The 16,293-nt window shown below is 24.4% G+C and overlaps 3 protein-coding genes across 5 annotated transcripts; 2 read left to right on the top strand and 1 right to left on the bottom strand.

Annotated features, from left to right (window-relative positions):
• The first annotated feature begins 1,741 nt into the window (after positions 1-1,741).
• Positions 1,742-3,909, top strand: LOC132920560 (vesicle transport protein SEC20). The gene is made up of 5 exons (XM_060983043.1): positions 1,742-2,145; positions 2,214-2,398; positions 3,019-3,126; positions 3,313-3,434; positions 3,505-3,909. Exons 1-5 carry the CDS (start codon positions 2,074-2,076, stop codon positions 3,690-3,692), a joined length of 675 nt encoding a protein of 224 aa, XP_060839026.1. The 5' UTR covers positions 1,742-2,073; the 3' UTR covers positions 3,693-3,909.
• Positions 3,910-4,341: 432 nt separating this feature from the next.
• LOC132920561 (replication protein A 14 kDa subunit-like) lies at positions 4,342-5,497 on the bottom strand. The gene is made up of 3 exons (XM_060983044.1): positions 5,244-5,497; positions 4,984-5,170; positions 4,342-4,710 (listed from the first exon to the last, which is right to left on the bottom strand). The coding sequence occupies exons 1-3, from the start codon at positions 5,340-5,342 to the stop codon at positions 4,649-4,651; spliced, it is 348 nt and encodes a 115-aa protein (XP_060839027.1). The 5' UTR covers positions 5,343-5,497; the 3' UTR covers positions 4,342-4,648.
• A 137-nt stretch (positions 5,498-5,634) lies between these two features.
• LOC132920559 (gamma-tubulin complex component 6-like) lies at positions 5,635-15,096 on the top strand. 3 transcript variants are annotated; one of them, XM_060983040.1, is made up of 18 exons: positions 5,635-5,919; positions 6,424-6,572; positions 7,994-8,056; positions 8,113-8,190; positions 8,269-8,352; positions 8,409-8,486; positions 8,563-8,643; positions 9,250-9,324; positions 9,393-9,450; positions 9,585-9,830; positions 10,527-10,691; positions 10,764-11,065; positions 11,123-11,348; positions 11,425-11,608; positions 12,615-13,165; positions 13,228-13,419; positions 13,668-13,840; positions 14,503-15,096. In XM_060983040.1, the coding sequence occupies exons 3-18, from the start codon at positions 8,007-8,009 to the stop codon at positions 14,792-14,794; spliced, it is 2,835 nt and encodes a 944-aa protein (XP_060839023.1). In that variant the 5' UTR covers positions 5,635-5,919; positions 6,424-6,572; positions 7,994-8,006; the 3' UTR covers positions 14,795-15,096. The 3 variants fall into 3 exon arrangements, with proteins under 3 accessions (XP_060839023.1, XP_060839024.1, XP_060839025.1); XM_060983041.1 differs by lacking the exon at positions 6,424-6,572; XM_060983042.1 differs by lacking the exon at positions 9,250-9,324.
• The last annotated feature ends 1,197 nt before the right edge of the window (positions 15,097-16,293 follow it).

The following is a 16,293-nucleotide window of genomic DNA, read 5'->3' as shown; positions in this document are numbered from 1 at the left end:
TGTATCTATGGACTATGGTAGTATTTAGTTATAGCATGATGTCACTATAATAGTACTTAATACCCAATTTAGCATATTTTTTAAAAATATTTTTACCTTGTATTAAAAGTTACTATTTGACCAAGTTAACACAGTATACAAAAAATGTTAACAATTATTTAAATTTTAAATGATACTTTCATAACATGAAAAAATTATGAAATAAGTAAGTACTGTACTGTTTTACTGTTTTGTATATTTAAATTCAAATTATGCTATTAATAAAATAACATAAAGCATAAATTAAATGAAAATATGGTTAAAGATAAATAAACAATACAGTCATTTGTGGCAATGATCGATGATGTTTATTAAAAAATATAAATTAATAGAATTTTTTTAAGTGTTAGATTAGTTTTTGCTTAGAAGTACATTAAAGTTGCAAAACTAAAGTTGTTTTAAATTTTAAAATTTTAAGTTTGATTATTAAAAATGTTATAAACTTCTAACCACAAAATGATATGCTAATTTTCTTAATTTTTACAAAATTTGTTAAAATTCAAACTTCAAACACTTTAAATTTTTTTGTGAACTAAAGCTTTAAAATTGTTCTTATTGGTAATTAAATTTTATTTGTATATAAAGTTTTTAAATTATACGTTATTTATTTATTTATTTGTATATGGAAAATTATAACTTAAATAATTAGTAAAAATTTTTTGATTATTCGTTTTTGAATTTTAACAAAAAAAAAATATATTTTTGTCAAAAATTGATTTTGTTTAAACATTTCTGTTTTTCTATTATTTTAAATTTTGAATTCTGAAATCGGCAATGAATTTATTTTACGTGATACTGTAATAGTAGTTGATAACATTTTTCACCTTGGAGGTGGCGTTGGATATCAAATTAGACCTAACTTCAAACTCAAAAATTCTCAGTACTAACTTATTTTTATAAAAAATTAAATATGAATTTTTACGCAAATCCAATTTTCGATAACATTGGTTTCGTTTTTTCGATGCAAATTCATCAAATGTTTAAATTATTATTTTTATTTATGATGAAATTTTCAATTTTTTTCATAAATGTCGATTAAAAATTATTTGAAATTAATGAAAAGCTTGAAATTTAATACAGGGTTTATACGTAGTTAATTTCTATAAGCGTATAAAGTTGGAATTTTAACAAAATTCATAAAAATGTAATATATTATCTAATTATCTTTAATCGTGGTCTCTAGTCATTATCACGGATATAGATACTATGGTTGCACAACGAGCACGGATATGACGGCTCAGAATGTTCCTATCAAGAATGAATAGAAAGTCGCGTCATACTAGCGCTCTCTATAGCCTCTATTATTGTTATTAGTTATGGTAACATCACAAACTAAATGTAGTCTGTGGTAACATGGTACAAGATTTCTATAATAATGACTGTAGAGAGCACTAGTAGTACGCGACTTTTTGTCGGATTTGATAAGAACATTCTGCGCCGCTCAACGCCGTGATCCAATATAGGCTGTCGTGCAACCATAGTATCTATATCCGTGGTCATTATTAGTCAAGCATAGAAATCGTGATTTGGAGCCAAAATATGTCTTATCTATTATTATCTAAATACGATTTTAAACCATAGACATATATATATATTCTATTCACGATTTAAGATAGTACTATCTTTAATCGTGGTCTATGTTTTAAACACTGATGATAATAATTGTTCTGTGATAATTCTGTTGATTATATATAATAATACAACAAATCAAAATATCATGTTTTATGATGACATCAAAAATTCAAAACTAAGTTCAGTTTTTAGTATTTCATATTCTATATACATTTCTACATGATTATTAGAGATTATATTATGTTGATATGTCTTAATTTGAAATGGAATATTATAGTTTTTTAAAACATTAAAGAGAATTTATTATTTAGTGATAATCTTGATAGGTAGTTTAATATAAATTTAGATTTATAGAAATATATTGTTATTTTAGTAAATTTTATTGGTTTATCTGTACATTTATTTATTTAATCCTTGTGTTGATTGTAATTAGTGTGTTAGATATTCTACTTATATTTCAAAATGATAAAAGAATTAAGCACAGTCAGAGAATGCATTGTAAACACAAATGTGACATTAAAGTCTATAATACAGGTAAATTGTCAATGTTACTCAATAATTTTAAAATATATTCTTACCCGTTTATATGATTTAAAATATAGGACATATATTCGTGTGATGGACCTATTGAATCTTTAACACAGTTAAATGCAGACGGTAGAAATCAAATTAATGTATTTAGAAATTTAATAGAAAATTTAGAGTTGTATGCACGAGAAGCAGAAAGTCAACAAGAACGGTCAGAAGTTGTAGAAGAAGCCCGCAATCAGAGAGAATATTTAACTAGGTAATTCATAATGAAGCTTAAAAACTTGACTAAGTATTTTAAATATAAAAACTACCAATATGAGTAAAATCATAAAATTACATAGAATTTCAACTTTTTTAAGTTATTTATTATGTATAATTCATTAGGTCTTATATTTCTATTATAATTAATTCTAGTACGAGTAATTTATTTATAATTTTATATATATTTCATAATTATTCATACTTGACATTTTAAAAGTATAAAGTTTTTTTCTTAGGACATACAGAGATTACGGATATAGTGATATTTTTTCTTTGACTAAATATTTAATGGAATATTAGTTTTAAAATTGAAAAGTAATGAAAACAAAATTTTGTTTTTTACTTATGAATAAAGTTAAAATAATTATGGTTATTAATTAATTCTACAAGAATATTAAGAGTAGTATTGCCTATTAGCAACTTAGCCTGAGGTTACCTTAATAAATATATTTAAATGATAAATGACTGGAATTGTATTATTCTGCTTCTGTTATTGAAAGATTTCCATAAATATTGATTGTATTGTACTTAATATAAAATGTAAAGTTTTATTTTTAAAAACATAATTTTATAATTAATATTTATTATTCATTACTGATTATTGAAATTGTATAGTAACATTGCTTCGTTCAGAAAGGCCAATGTGGAATGTATGGCGAGGATTCACAAAAAATCTAGTGAACAGTTGTTGGGTACAAGCAAAGAAGAACAAGTTCGACATAAGTAAGTAGTTCTTTTAGATTAGAATAAATGAAACTATTAATTTTATTATTAGTATCCTACTTATTTTTAGATAATTTAATACATATCATATTTTAATACTTACCTACTATTATTATGGTTAGAATTCAGTTTTATGTTATTACTCATTAACAATATTGTCTGTTGCTAAATAATTTTTTGTTTAAGGTTGAAAATGGATAAAGAAAATTTATTAAAACAGTCATCAACTGTTACCAATCAACTTTTATCAGTCAGTAGACAACTTGCAAGCACATCTCAACAAAGCTTGGATACTCTTGAAACTCTTTGTTAGATCATAAAATCTTATATTTTATTTATTAATTAGAATTTTAATTTATTTTAATTATTAATTTTCAGTAAAGTCCTCTTCAACTGTATCTAATATAAGCAGTGAGATTAAAAATGCCAAAGGAGCATTAACTCAGTCTGAAAAACTTTTAAACAAATATGGACAACGTGAAACTACTGACAAAATTCTTATTATGTTTGCTTTTGCATTTTTTTTATGTGTTATTGCTTATATCGTTCAAAAACGTCTTTTTTAATGTTACATTGGTTAAAAAACTGTAATGAAATTTGGTTATGTAAAATATGTATATATATTTAAATGGATATGGTGTATTTGTTTTATAATTTACCAAAATGTTATATATTTATTTTTCTGTAATGATTAAATCTAAAAATTGTATAATATTAAGTTAAATTACAAGATTTTGGTTTTATAATTATTATGTTTAATAAAATTATAATGGTTATACCCAAGGTTTTATTGTTTTTAAGTACTAAATACTAATGTAGTAATGTAGAAAAAAAGTATACACTTATATGTACCACGTGTTTTACCACTATAGATAAGAAATTTATATGAAATATTGGCATTGCAATTGGGAACAAATTAGGAGAATGCAATAAAAAAAAAATGTATTTCTGAATATTAAATTTGTTTTCATTCATTAGGACATACTTAGAAAGGGGATGTAAATATATTTTTATAAAGGGACTGTCTCTCTTAATCGAGTAATGGCGTTGGGAATTTTTTTAATATATTTATTTTGTCTCAATTGAGAACTAAGTCTACTAGTAGACACTAAACTATTTGATATAATATGTACATATCTTATAAAAAAAACCATTTTTATATGTATGTGTCCTTGGATAGGTTAACGATTTGTACATTATAAAACAAGACTATGGTATCTTTTGTAAACGATTGTATGAGGTTTTTAATTAAATGAATGAAAGAATAGTAACAGTTGAAACAATTTTATACTTAACATAACTAAAATTGTGTTGTTTTGTACCATGTCATTTTACAAAACAAAATATAGATGACATAACATATTTTTAAGTGTAAAAATAATTATTTTAATACCAAAGTTTAATTATTTAGAAAATATTTAATAAGATAATTAAGTGTTATTATAAAAAAAAAAAAAAAAATACAAAAAAATAAAATAAGATAATTAAATTAAAATTTGAATCAACAATTCACTTATCTTCATTACTTCAAGGGGTTTGATAGACTGTATATTAGTGAAACTGTTTCATTAAATTGTGGTTTCTCTAAACAAACAGAAATAAAAAAAACCATATTAATTTATCATTAATAATAGCCAATAGTTGATTTCAAAAGTTTATTTTTGATGTTCAATAACTGCTAATATAATTTAAATTAGTCAAAAATAAAATAGTAACTTGAAATCAGAATAACTTTTATAAGTTGTACATAGATTTTGTTTTAAGGTTATAATATTGATTAGAAATTAATAAGATTACCAAGAAAAATATTTCTATCAAGCAAACGAATAGAAACCCGTTCAATGTTCATGTACTTACCAAAATCATCAGTTATTGATGATGGTAAATTGTAATAACTTTCTCCAGCTACAGTTCCTTTATCTTTGGCCAAACCATGCACTTCGACCCAACCGTCTAGAGAGCTTTCAACTGGTTCATGAAAATTAACAGTCACCACTTGGTCGTCTGTTGTTTGCATAGTTATAGATTTACCGTCGGGATTCACCTACGAAAACAAACATTTGCAATCAACAGTCGTTTTATTGGCGTGTATATATATATGTAGATAAATATTATACCTTCAACACGTTACCGATCAATGTTACAGGCTTGTTTGCGAATTTCTGCAAGAATGAACCGTTAACAAACGCTCGTGTGGGTATGGTTACGGATTCCATATTATTATGTTGTTGGCTGTGGCTATTAAATTTAAAAATGTTTAATAGTGATGGTGGACTGCGAAAGACTATTGACACGTGAGTACGTGACGACAGACAACTGACAAGTGATGAAGTGAAACAAATAACAACGCTTTTGGCGACTGGCGTTAAAGCGTTATTGCTATTTGCTATTTGCTTTATGTTTACAATGTTTTCCCGGTTTTTTACCTTCTTATCACGATTCACGGCTCTGTGATAGGAACACGGAATATTCTGTGATACGAAACCGACCACAATTGATAACGTACAAAAGCGTCTGTTATGGACGTCATGTAAAGTAGACAGTAGTCAAACAAAACTTTTGAAATTTTGAATATGCGTATAGATAATGGCGCATAATAATTAAAGTAAGGTATTATACATTTTATAGTGCCCTAGTTAAAGTGTAAAAACTCAGTAATAACTAAACGAGTTATAAGTGATTTACTTTTCTTTACTGTAGTATTTAGTTGCTGCATAAAGTACATTGTTTAATTTAATTTCTCCTAGATTCTAATGCACCAAGTGTAGATATTAACTGAATTTGTATATCAAGGTGAGTATTTGTCTTTAATTTTACTAGTGCAACTAGTATAATCTCAGGTATGACAATTTAAACTTATCGAGACATATTTCTCAATAATATTTTAGAACATTTTACAATTATTTTACATTGACAAATTTATCAAGTTGTATCAAATCAACCCAAGTCCTATGACTTAATTATAATTTATGGAAAAGTTGAATGGATTATTTATAGTATATTTATTTAATTCCCATATCATATTAAAGACATTTGTTTTGCTTATGAATACAACTTTTGAAATTTCTGAATATTATAAAAAAAAAAAAGGAAAGGAAATAGATGCATTTACTTTAGTTAAAATTAATTTATGTATTTCATATACTTACATATTAAGATAAATTTTCTATGAATAAAAAAATATTATTTCATATTTTTTTTAGGTATATTATACCTACTAATAACTTAAAGTTTGAAATTATTAAATTTTAATAATGAGTCAAATGTTTTCATAATATTCAATTTTGATTTTTGCAGATTTAAAGCAAGCTGTCTTATGGATTTCTCTACTGTTGAATATTATATTATTTTGTGTATCTTAATTGTTCCAGTCTATTATTTTTTTCAACTTTGGGCATGGTTAGGCTGGGAATTATTCAAAAATAATTAATCGTCAAAAATAAAATGTAAGAGTAAAAAACTAAAATATGATCTAAAAGTTTTTAAATATATATATTTCATACTTATATTAAAATAGTGAAAATATCTTTTTCTAATAATATGATGTATTTATTTTCTATAGATTTCCATTTAATTATTGATTATTGTTGATCAGTAAATTTTATGTAATTTTTTATTTTTTCTCTTCAGTACTTCCCAAAAGCCTTGTATTAACCTCATTATCTCTATAACATTAACATACTTAAATGCAATTTTTTCAACAGTAATCTATTACAGTTTAAATTTAAGGGCATACATTACCTAAAGATCGATATTGAAAAAATCATTTTTAAATAAAGTGAAAATTGGCTACAACAAGTTTCAGGAGTCAGCAGGGTTTTCTAATTGTAAAATGTAGTTCATATATGGTTATTATGGTATATAATCGATTAGAATGAGCCCTCATTAATAAATAGAAAGCAAGAAGTATAAAAAATAAACAATTTTATTTTACTTTTAATCAAAATTAATATTGTATAAATATTATTTAAACATAATTGATAATGAAAATTTAGTTTTTTTGGAACTCGCGTCGTATGCTATCTACATGAAAAATGTATCTACCAAAATTGTGTGTTGGCGTTGTATGTTATCTACAATTTTCCACCCCGCAATTTGTAGATTGTTGGTGTCGTCTGTGCATCTAGACATTAATTAGTAATTACATTAAAGAACTCTTTTTCATGTCTTCAAAAAACTGGTCAAAAAGATTCTTTGATGCATTGAGTGAACGTCACCACTCTTCCATCAACTGCCGTTCCAATAAGTTAGTGGCACCACGTGTTTTTATGCCATATTTTATTTTGAATTAACTTTTTGGCATACTTTAGCAGTGGGTAAGACACCACATTGTTTTAAAAATTGGTGCAAGATTCATCATTGTAAATAACATGTCTATAAAAGTCAATAAAATGTTCCATTTTGATTTAACAAAAAATAATTACATAAATAATTTAATTTGAAAATAATTTAAGCATACACCACTTTTACAAAAGTCATATGTCTACTAGCTATGATATGTGTAAAGTGTAGACTGTAGAGTGTATTATTGATGTTTATAATTATACGGTTACACCTGCAATATTAGTCTCCGTACAAAGTATTAAGTAGATATCAACCGAAAGGTAGATAACATATAACGTGATCAAAGTTCAGGTAGATAGCATACGACGCGAGTTCCGTTTTTTTAAACACTTGAATTTAATTTCTATCTCACTGGTATCATTATCTGGCTTTGTTTATTTGTATAATTAGGGTAATATAAGGATCATTAGGTTATTAAAAGCGTTTTGGAGACAGTAATTATTTTGTTTGATATGTGTAAATTCTTATGAGTAATGTGATTAAGATAAATAGTTAAAATTTATATATTTTTTTATACATCTAGAAAAAATCAAACAATGTCTACTATATGCAGTTTTAGAGTTCAAAATATTTCAAATGAAGACAAGTAATATAAGTTTATTCTATTTATAATAAATGATTTTAACATAATTATAATTATAGAGACAATCCAAGTTTATTTGAAAAAAGAAACTCTGTGGATAATGTTTATAACCGATCAGATGTCGTGGACAGAGAAAAGTAATGTATTGTTGAAAATGTTTAAATATTTGAATGTATCAAATAATTTTAGTTAACTAAATGCAATTTTGTTTTTAGAAATATTCCAAACATATTTGATACACCAGGCTTTAATTGTTTGGATGATGTTTTGTATCCATCAAGCATAATAAAAAGAGAAAGGTATTAAGCTTTAATTAAGTTTGTTTAAATTTGTTATTTATTTAATTTTTTTACAGAGACATTCCAAATATTTTCAACTTTAATTCGTTTCAAGCTGACTCTACAAATACTTTCAACTATACAGATAATTTTTTGTAATTCACTTAATATTATACTAACCTTACATTTTTATATTTATTTTAATATGCATGTTTTTATTTTTTATTATAGTGATTATCCTAACTTATTTACCTTATACAAGACATGTCCCAAACCACATGGTTGCAAAAGTGATATCTGGGAAAAATATTGGTAAATATTTAATTTGTACTCTGAAAAAAATGCATCATCTTTAGATTATTTTCAGTCATATTATTATCTTAAAATTTAGAACATTAATTTATTATTTTATATTAGATATTTATTTTGTTTTACCGTGTTATATAACTAAAGTGCATGTTTGTGTTTTTGTGTAAATCATTATTATTCATAAATTATATACAAGTAAAGAGCATTAGTATAATATGTGAGTTTTGGATAGAAAAATTTGAATTTTTGATAAGTTTAATTTTTCTTGTGTTTATGATTTTTTTTTAAAATTATATTTGTAAATATTTAATTTTGTATAAATACTGAGTTTTGAAGACTTGAATAATAGATTGTGAAGTAAGTATATTTTAATATGGAAACTCAAATCAGGAAGTTTTCAAAGATTATGCTTAGATTTGTAGGTCATTAAAAGATAGTTTGGGGCACTATCATTGTAACTTTTAAGAATGTTGGGAAAAGTTTTATGCACTCATTTTATCTCATTAGTCATCTATATTATTTAAATTTATAATTTTATTATTAATGCACTAGTTTTATGTATGATTTTTATTTTTATTTGTTTTTATATTTTATGATTTTGTTTTATAGTAATTATACAAGTGTATTTAGTCTATCAGATTTTCAGCACACTGATTGTGCACAACATTTAGAGATAAATAATAGGTAATTAACTCATGTTTCTGTTATGCATTGCGCATTATTTTATTGAAGTTGTTTATGGTATGTTGTAGTGATGATGCAAAAAAAGAACAACTAATTTCAGATGATAAATTTTCACATGAATCCAAGGTAATAAAAATGCATTTTAAATGTCTTGATTAAATAAATTTTGTCCACAAAATACTGAAAACAATAAACAATAATATAACTTTTAAAAGAAATAAAATGTTTTTATGTATAATACACACAGTTCATTTTTTTAGGAGATTTATGTTGAAACCAATAATTTGGAAAAAAATGAATCAAATAAAACTGATAAACATTCTATTGAAGAAGAAGAAAAGATAAGTTCTGCTCTATGTTTTTGGTATATTTCCACGGGCATAAATGTCAGGGATCATAACATAAAAACATATTTCCCTCAAAGAGAAATTAGTAGTTTATGTATCATGCAAGATATCAAACTAATGTTGATCAATATGGGCACAACTTATTTTCTTGTAGATCAAGTTAGTATCATATTTTTGTATATCTATACTTTGTTTCATATAAAAGTAACCTCAAACAGTGACTGATTTATTTCCGGTTCGATTAGATCAAATCCCCATTAAGTCGGTTTTCACTTTTCATTATTAGTTTTTGTTTCTGACTACCGGTTGCAACCTTAATAATACTTTACCATGTTAATCTGAGCAAAATTTAAGCTTAGCAGTTATTGGAATAATAAATTTAAGCTCCTGAACGCGCTGCATTTGACATGTGAATTCAAATCCAATATCGCCTTCTGATGTAGAAACTTACTGCTACGAGGTACTCTTTTATATATTCTATTCAAAATAAAAAAAACATATGGCAGCTGGCTAGTTTGTGGGGGCTAAACTACACGGCAAGCATATGAATGATTGACTCTGTAGGGAGGACAAAGAAGTATTGCTTGAACTCTGCCTGATGAAAACTGATCATTGTCGACTGTCTTTCTTTTTTTTTGAATAGAGTATAGCTAGAGTATAAAATAGTTTTTTTTTATTAATATATTTAGACCATTATCCCATTATTTTACTTAAGCATTTTCTCAGTCACTATTGTACCAAATAATATAATTATAATCTAATTACCTAACTACTATTAATTTTTTTTTATAAGTTATATGAAAATTATAATTTGGTCAAGACTTCAAGGTTTATAACTATATGACATATTTATAGGAAACACTTATGTACAAACGGAATGGAAACATTAGTATTAGTGGTTTAACACCAGAAATGTTTGAGTCTGCTACAGATCCAATTTTGAAATGTTCTAATTTATACAAAATTATTAGTAACACAATAAACAAATGGAAGGACATGTGTGACAATAGTATAATTAAAGTATAAATATAAATACAATTTTAAAATTATTAGTGGTTTTATAAGTTTCAATAAATTATTTATTATTTTCAGGCATTCATATTTTCTGCATCTAATATATTGGATGATTATGAACGATCAATTTATGCTGTATCAAATGAATCTTTGTTATCACTTGTTGATCGTATATCTCTTATAACTCCTCGCTTACAATTGTTAGCAAATATATGTTGTTTAAAAACACAGGATTGTATTGTCATTCCAGAGAATATACCATGTGGTATAAAACTGTTGAATAAAATTCATAGTTATTTGTTTGAATATCGATTCTCGAATGATTTATTTCTGAAGATGTTAATATACATTTTTGAATCATGCTGTTTAGCTTATTTCAAGTAAATTGCTTTGAATTTGTTTGTTTTTGTTTTTTTTTTAATAAAAAATGTTATTAGATTTTTATCAAATTGGGCATTAAAAGGAGTGTTAAATAATGAAGTAACTGGCATGTTCATTCAAGTAAAACCAGATATTGAGGATGAAGATACCAGTAGCCGAAGAAATTGGGATCGTTTTACTATAGATGAGAGTATAGAAGTTCCAATATTTTTAAATAAATACAAAAGCGATATTTTGAATTGTGGAAAAACTATTAATTTCTTCAAAAATTTTAACGATTTAGTAAGTAAAAAAAAAAATTGAAATTATCTTAATTTGTTAATATTTATAGTAAATAATAATATTTCTTTTTTTCTAGAATGTGTTTTTACCAAATTTAATTTGTTGCTTCGATGCTATTGATACCCAGAAGGCATATGAAAAATTTTCTACTTATTTCAAATATGACCCTGGTTTAAAAGTTCTAAATTGTGTAAAAAGAATGTCAAACTGTTATTTATATGAATCAACTGTTGGGCCTAATTATTTGAAAGAAAATACTGGTAATTAATAGAATTTGTCTTTGACCATTATAGTGAATAAATAAATAATTCAATATCATTATTTATTGTACTTTATATAGGTATATAAGTATTTAGTATATATGAATAGTGAATATATTATTAATTTAACTCTTATTATAGTATTTAATGATATTTGTGTTAAATAAAAAGAAATATAATTATTAAACAAACTTAGTATTTAAATAGATGAGGTATATCTAAAATAATCAGTTTGTATTAGGTATTATTTTATTTTAATTCCATATAAATGTATAATTAATGTATAAATATTGTACAATTATTTAATTTTGTTTTTATTATTCTTGTTTAATAATTATTAATTATTATTTTTACTCCTAATAATAAAATATTTAAAGTTTTAGATGTTGAGTGATACTATACTACTATAAATATATTGGTTTAATAATGAGTGTTTTTTTAAATATTAAAATATATATTTTTTTTTTTTTGGATTTAATCTTTTGGATCAGTAAAATTGCTTTAATGTTCAACTATGAAGGTGGTTTTCATAGTAAAAATTGGATCTTGTTGATATTTTAGGGGGGGGGGGTTGTTAAAAAAATTCCCAATACTTACCAAAATGTTTTGGAAAAACAAAACAAGAAAACAATAATATAATGTGAAATTAAAATAAAATTATAGTATTATATATTCAATGTTTTTGGCCAAAATACTATATTACAAGTAGAAAAATAAAGTACTTATAATAATATACAAAAATTATAAAACATTCTTCAAAATAGAAGCTGAAACATTGTTTCTGCTCAGAATAATTTTTTTTATATAATGATTTATCATTGAATTTATTTAATTATGTTTAACACTTCCATTAATAGTGTAAGTGGTATACTTAATAAAGAGGTACACTCGTAACCTAATATACAGTAGAATAATTTCCCTGTAATTTACTTATTAAGACTATTTTAATCTATATAATATGAAATACCTATTAATTAATGTAAGTAATATATATTTTTTATTACAGATAGTCATTTTAATGAGAATGTAATCATAACCAATGTTACAGACGATAAAATATATTCAGACAGTGAGAATTATGAATTGTTTCAAATGCCTGATTGGACTTCAGTTAATAATATTTATGAATTTAATAAGCCTTATGGATTTTTTTCGGATAATAACGATCCATTAACATATAATGGCAATTGTTTTGATGTTGTTAACATGATAGACTATATACCACATTCAATACTAATACCTGCTCGTATACAAAAGAGTGTTTGTGATAAGCAAATATTGGACATGTATTTTGTTCAAGAAAATTTAATGGGACACCTATATTACTTATCCCAGTGCTTCTTTTTGATGAATTGGTCGTTTTCATCTAAACTATGTACAACATTATTTGATGGTATTGTGACGAACAGACGACAACCTTCAAACATTTTCAATCCAGTCAAGTTAAAATCAATTGTAGATGATGCTATTCAAGATAGTTTTACAAACTATGAACTACATGATTTGACATTGGAGATGACTTTTATCCCAAGTTCAAATGGAATTATTGACATTTCAGTAAGTAAAATAATCAATAATCTTATTTTTTTTCCAAATTAATTTTTTTAAATTTTATTAAGGACGTAGAATGTATTGAATTAAATTATTCACCAAAGTGGCCAATGAATATGATTTTGTCAAACAAAATATTATTGAAATATAGAAGAATGTTCTTGTTTGCAAATAAATTAGAATTTGTTTCATGGAGTTTATTAAAAGCCAGAGAAATATTAAATGTGTATAAAAATGATACAGGATTACAATTTAGAAAGGTAATTTTAGACATTGTATTATCTAACATATTATGTATGTAGACATTTTCATTTTTCATTTATAATTTATTAATAAGTGCTTTCCAGTGAATAGTATGCATTTTTAAATGTATTAAAATAGTATTATTGAATATAAATCATGGTTTTTATCAATACTATATTATAAGACTCATTAGCTAATTATTATATCTGTTGCTTTAACAATATTCATACATAATTTTATGTTATTTGGCAAATTATGTTTATAGATTAATCTTTTTAAACATTGGATGAATCAGTTTGTTTCATCTATTCAGCAGTATTATAAGCAAGTGGTAATCAGCACATGTTGGTCCGAATTAAACGAAAACTTTGAAAATGTAAAAAATTATGATGATTTATTTGCGTGTCACAAACAATACATGCATACAATGTTAAAACGGTTAGTATAATAAACTGTGATTTGAATAACAATTTTTGATTAAATAGTCTATTAAAATAAAAATATTTTATTGTTAATATTAACTAGTAAGTATATTGTGTTAACACAAGTCACATCATGGCAAACTGTTAGAGAATTTAAAATTTACAAATTTAGAATATATAATAAATGGTTTATCAATTGTATACTAAAAATCTTAGAAAATGCCTATTTTATTTAAATTGATTAATAATGCAAAATACTATTGTCAATATTTTGAGTAGAATCTACTAGATTTGTAGTATCTAGAGACCTCTAGTCTCTCGATATTAATTTATGCAGTTACTGAAATAATATGTCAGTTTTATTTTAAGGAAAACAAATACCCCACCAAAAATACCATACTTAAATTTTATGTATATATATATATATATATATATATATATATATATATGAATAATTAGGGCTGGGATTTTGATGCAAAAGAATCATTTTTTAATTTTTTTCCAATTTTTATAAATTTAAATGCATTTTTATAGTTTTTTAAGTCATTTCAACCTTTTTTTAAGGTCATTAAAATCCCAGCCCTATAAATAATCAATTGTTATTATTTTGACATTTTTTTATCATTATTCATTATCACTACTATATTTTTAATTTGTAATGAATTTGTTTGTTTAAAGGTGTTTGATGGTTGTTGGTTTTAAAGATAAACTTATTCTGTTGAATAAAATATACATAGAAATATTAGCTTATTATCAAGCATTAGCGAGTGGTCAATTTTATATGAAAAATTCTGAAAGGTTACATTCAGAGTTTATCAGTATGGAACAATCTTTTTCTCGGTTTTTAAAGCTAAGAGAAATGTTTTACACAAGTATATTGAAAACTGTGCAAACCCAGGGAAATCATCATGCAGTACAGTTGGAAAGTTTAGTAACTATACTTGGGCCATTATCTAATAATTTTACATGAGAAATATTTGTTAATATACAATATTTTAGTATATTTTTAAATTATTACCCATATTAAATGTTATGTTGTTATTTTCTTGATACAGTTAATGTACCCATGGTTTTTTGGCAAAGAATTCCTATAACTGCAGTTAACATATTATGTTACTGCATGCACAAATGTTATACTAAAGATTATCACTACTACTATGTTATATTTTATTGTTCTTTTAGTACTAGTTTTTTTGTTTTATACTGTGTAATAGATTTAAAAGAAATATATTAATTATTAACTTATATGATTAAATATCAATGTATTGATTATGTTATTTTAATTTATTTATTGTAATTTAGAGTATTAGAGTCGTATTCTATCTATTTCACGTAGGAATTTATTGATGTTTTCATTTTAAAGTGAATTATAGCTATATAGTCTATATAAAAATATTAAAATTATACTCATAACTCATTTTAAAATAAAAATATTATTAAAAGCCTATGTGATTCCCTAGATAATATTATTATCTTTAAGTTTGATAAATTCACTCCAATATTAAGTTAACAACACAAAATGGGTTCTGCTCTACACAAATTTGCTATGATGTATGTTAGTAAGACGGAGACAGCACATGGGTATGATGTCCTTTTTATGTTTTTTATCTTTTTTTGTATGTGATAGTAAATAAAATAACTTTAGTACTATTTACTATTAACTACTAAGCTATATTGAAACTTGGTACTTCCCCTATTATTAAAAAACATAACAATAGGGTATGCTGGTTTTCGTTTGCTTATCACTTGTTAATTTTGAAGTTTTTTGTAAGACAGTTGTGCATCATTTAATTTTTGGGTTACACATCGTATGTTGCATCGGCTGTTTAAAAGGTCATTTTATTTACGTATCAATATTATTTAACAATAGAACTATTCTAAAAAAAGTGTATATCTAAGTGCTAGTTGTATAACTCTGTGATCTTAAAATCCACACATCTCCAAATTTATTCTCATAATATTCAATTTAAAATTAATATTCTATAGGTATTTCTGTTTTAAATATATATGTATCATAGTAATATTGTGTACTTAATAAGTCAGCAATAACATGACAAGATTAACAACTAAAGTGTACGGGTGATCAATCAATTTTTATTGCATAAGTTTGGGTGGTAAATTACTGGATAGTAAAACCGACTGATATACCTTAATTCGTGGTTTATAACACTGCAGTAATGTACCTATTTTGCCTATACAATACGCCGGCCAACACTTAATGTTTGCATGAAGGATGTAAAACAATAATAATACCTATACCGGCTAATACCTATTGGTTTATAAATTATATTTTGAAAACATCTCATTTTATACGTTTTTACTATTTACAGCAATTTGTATGAATCATATTAAATATTTTGCTGTATTTTTTAATATATTGAAACAAAATATAAATTGGTTTGTTATCAAGATTAATAGTTAGATTTAAAAGGACAATAAGAACTAAGTAGTCTACAAACTCAGCAATGA

The sequence above is a fragment of the Rhopalosiphum padi genome, chromosome 2 (genome assembly GCF_020882245.1).
Source record: "Rhopalosiphum padi isolate XX-2018 chromosome 2, ASM2088224v1, whole genome shotgun sequence".
NCBI classification, from domain to species: domain Eukaryota; kingdom Metazoa; phylum Arthropoda; class Insecta; order Hemiptera; family Aphididae; genus Rhopalosiphum; species Rhopalosiphum padi.
This window is presented reverse-complemented; position numbering and strand designations above follow the sequence as displayed.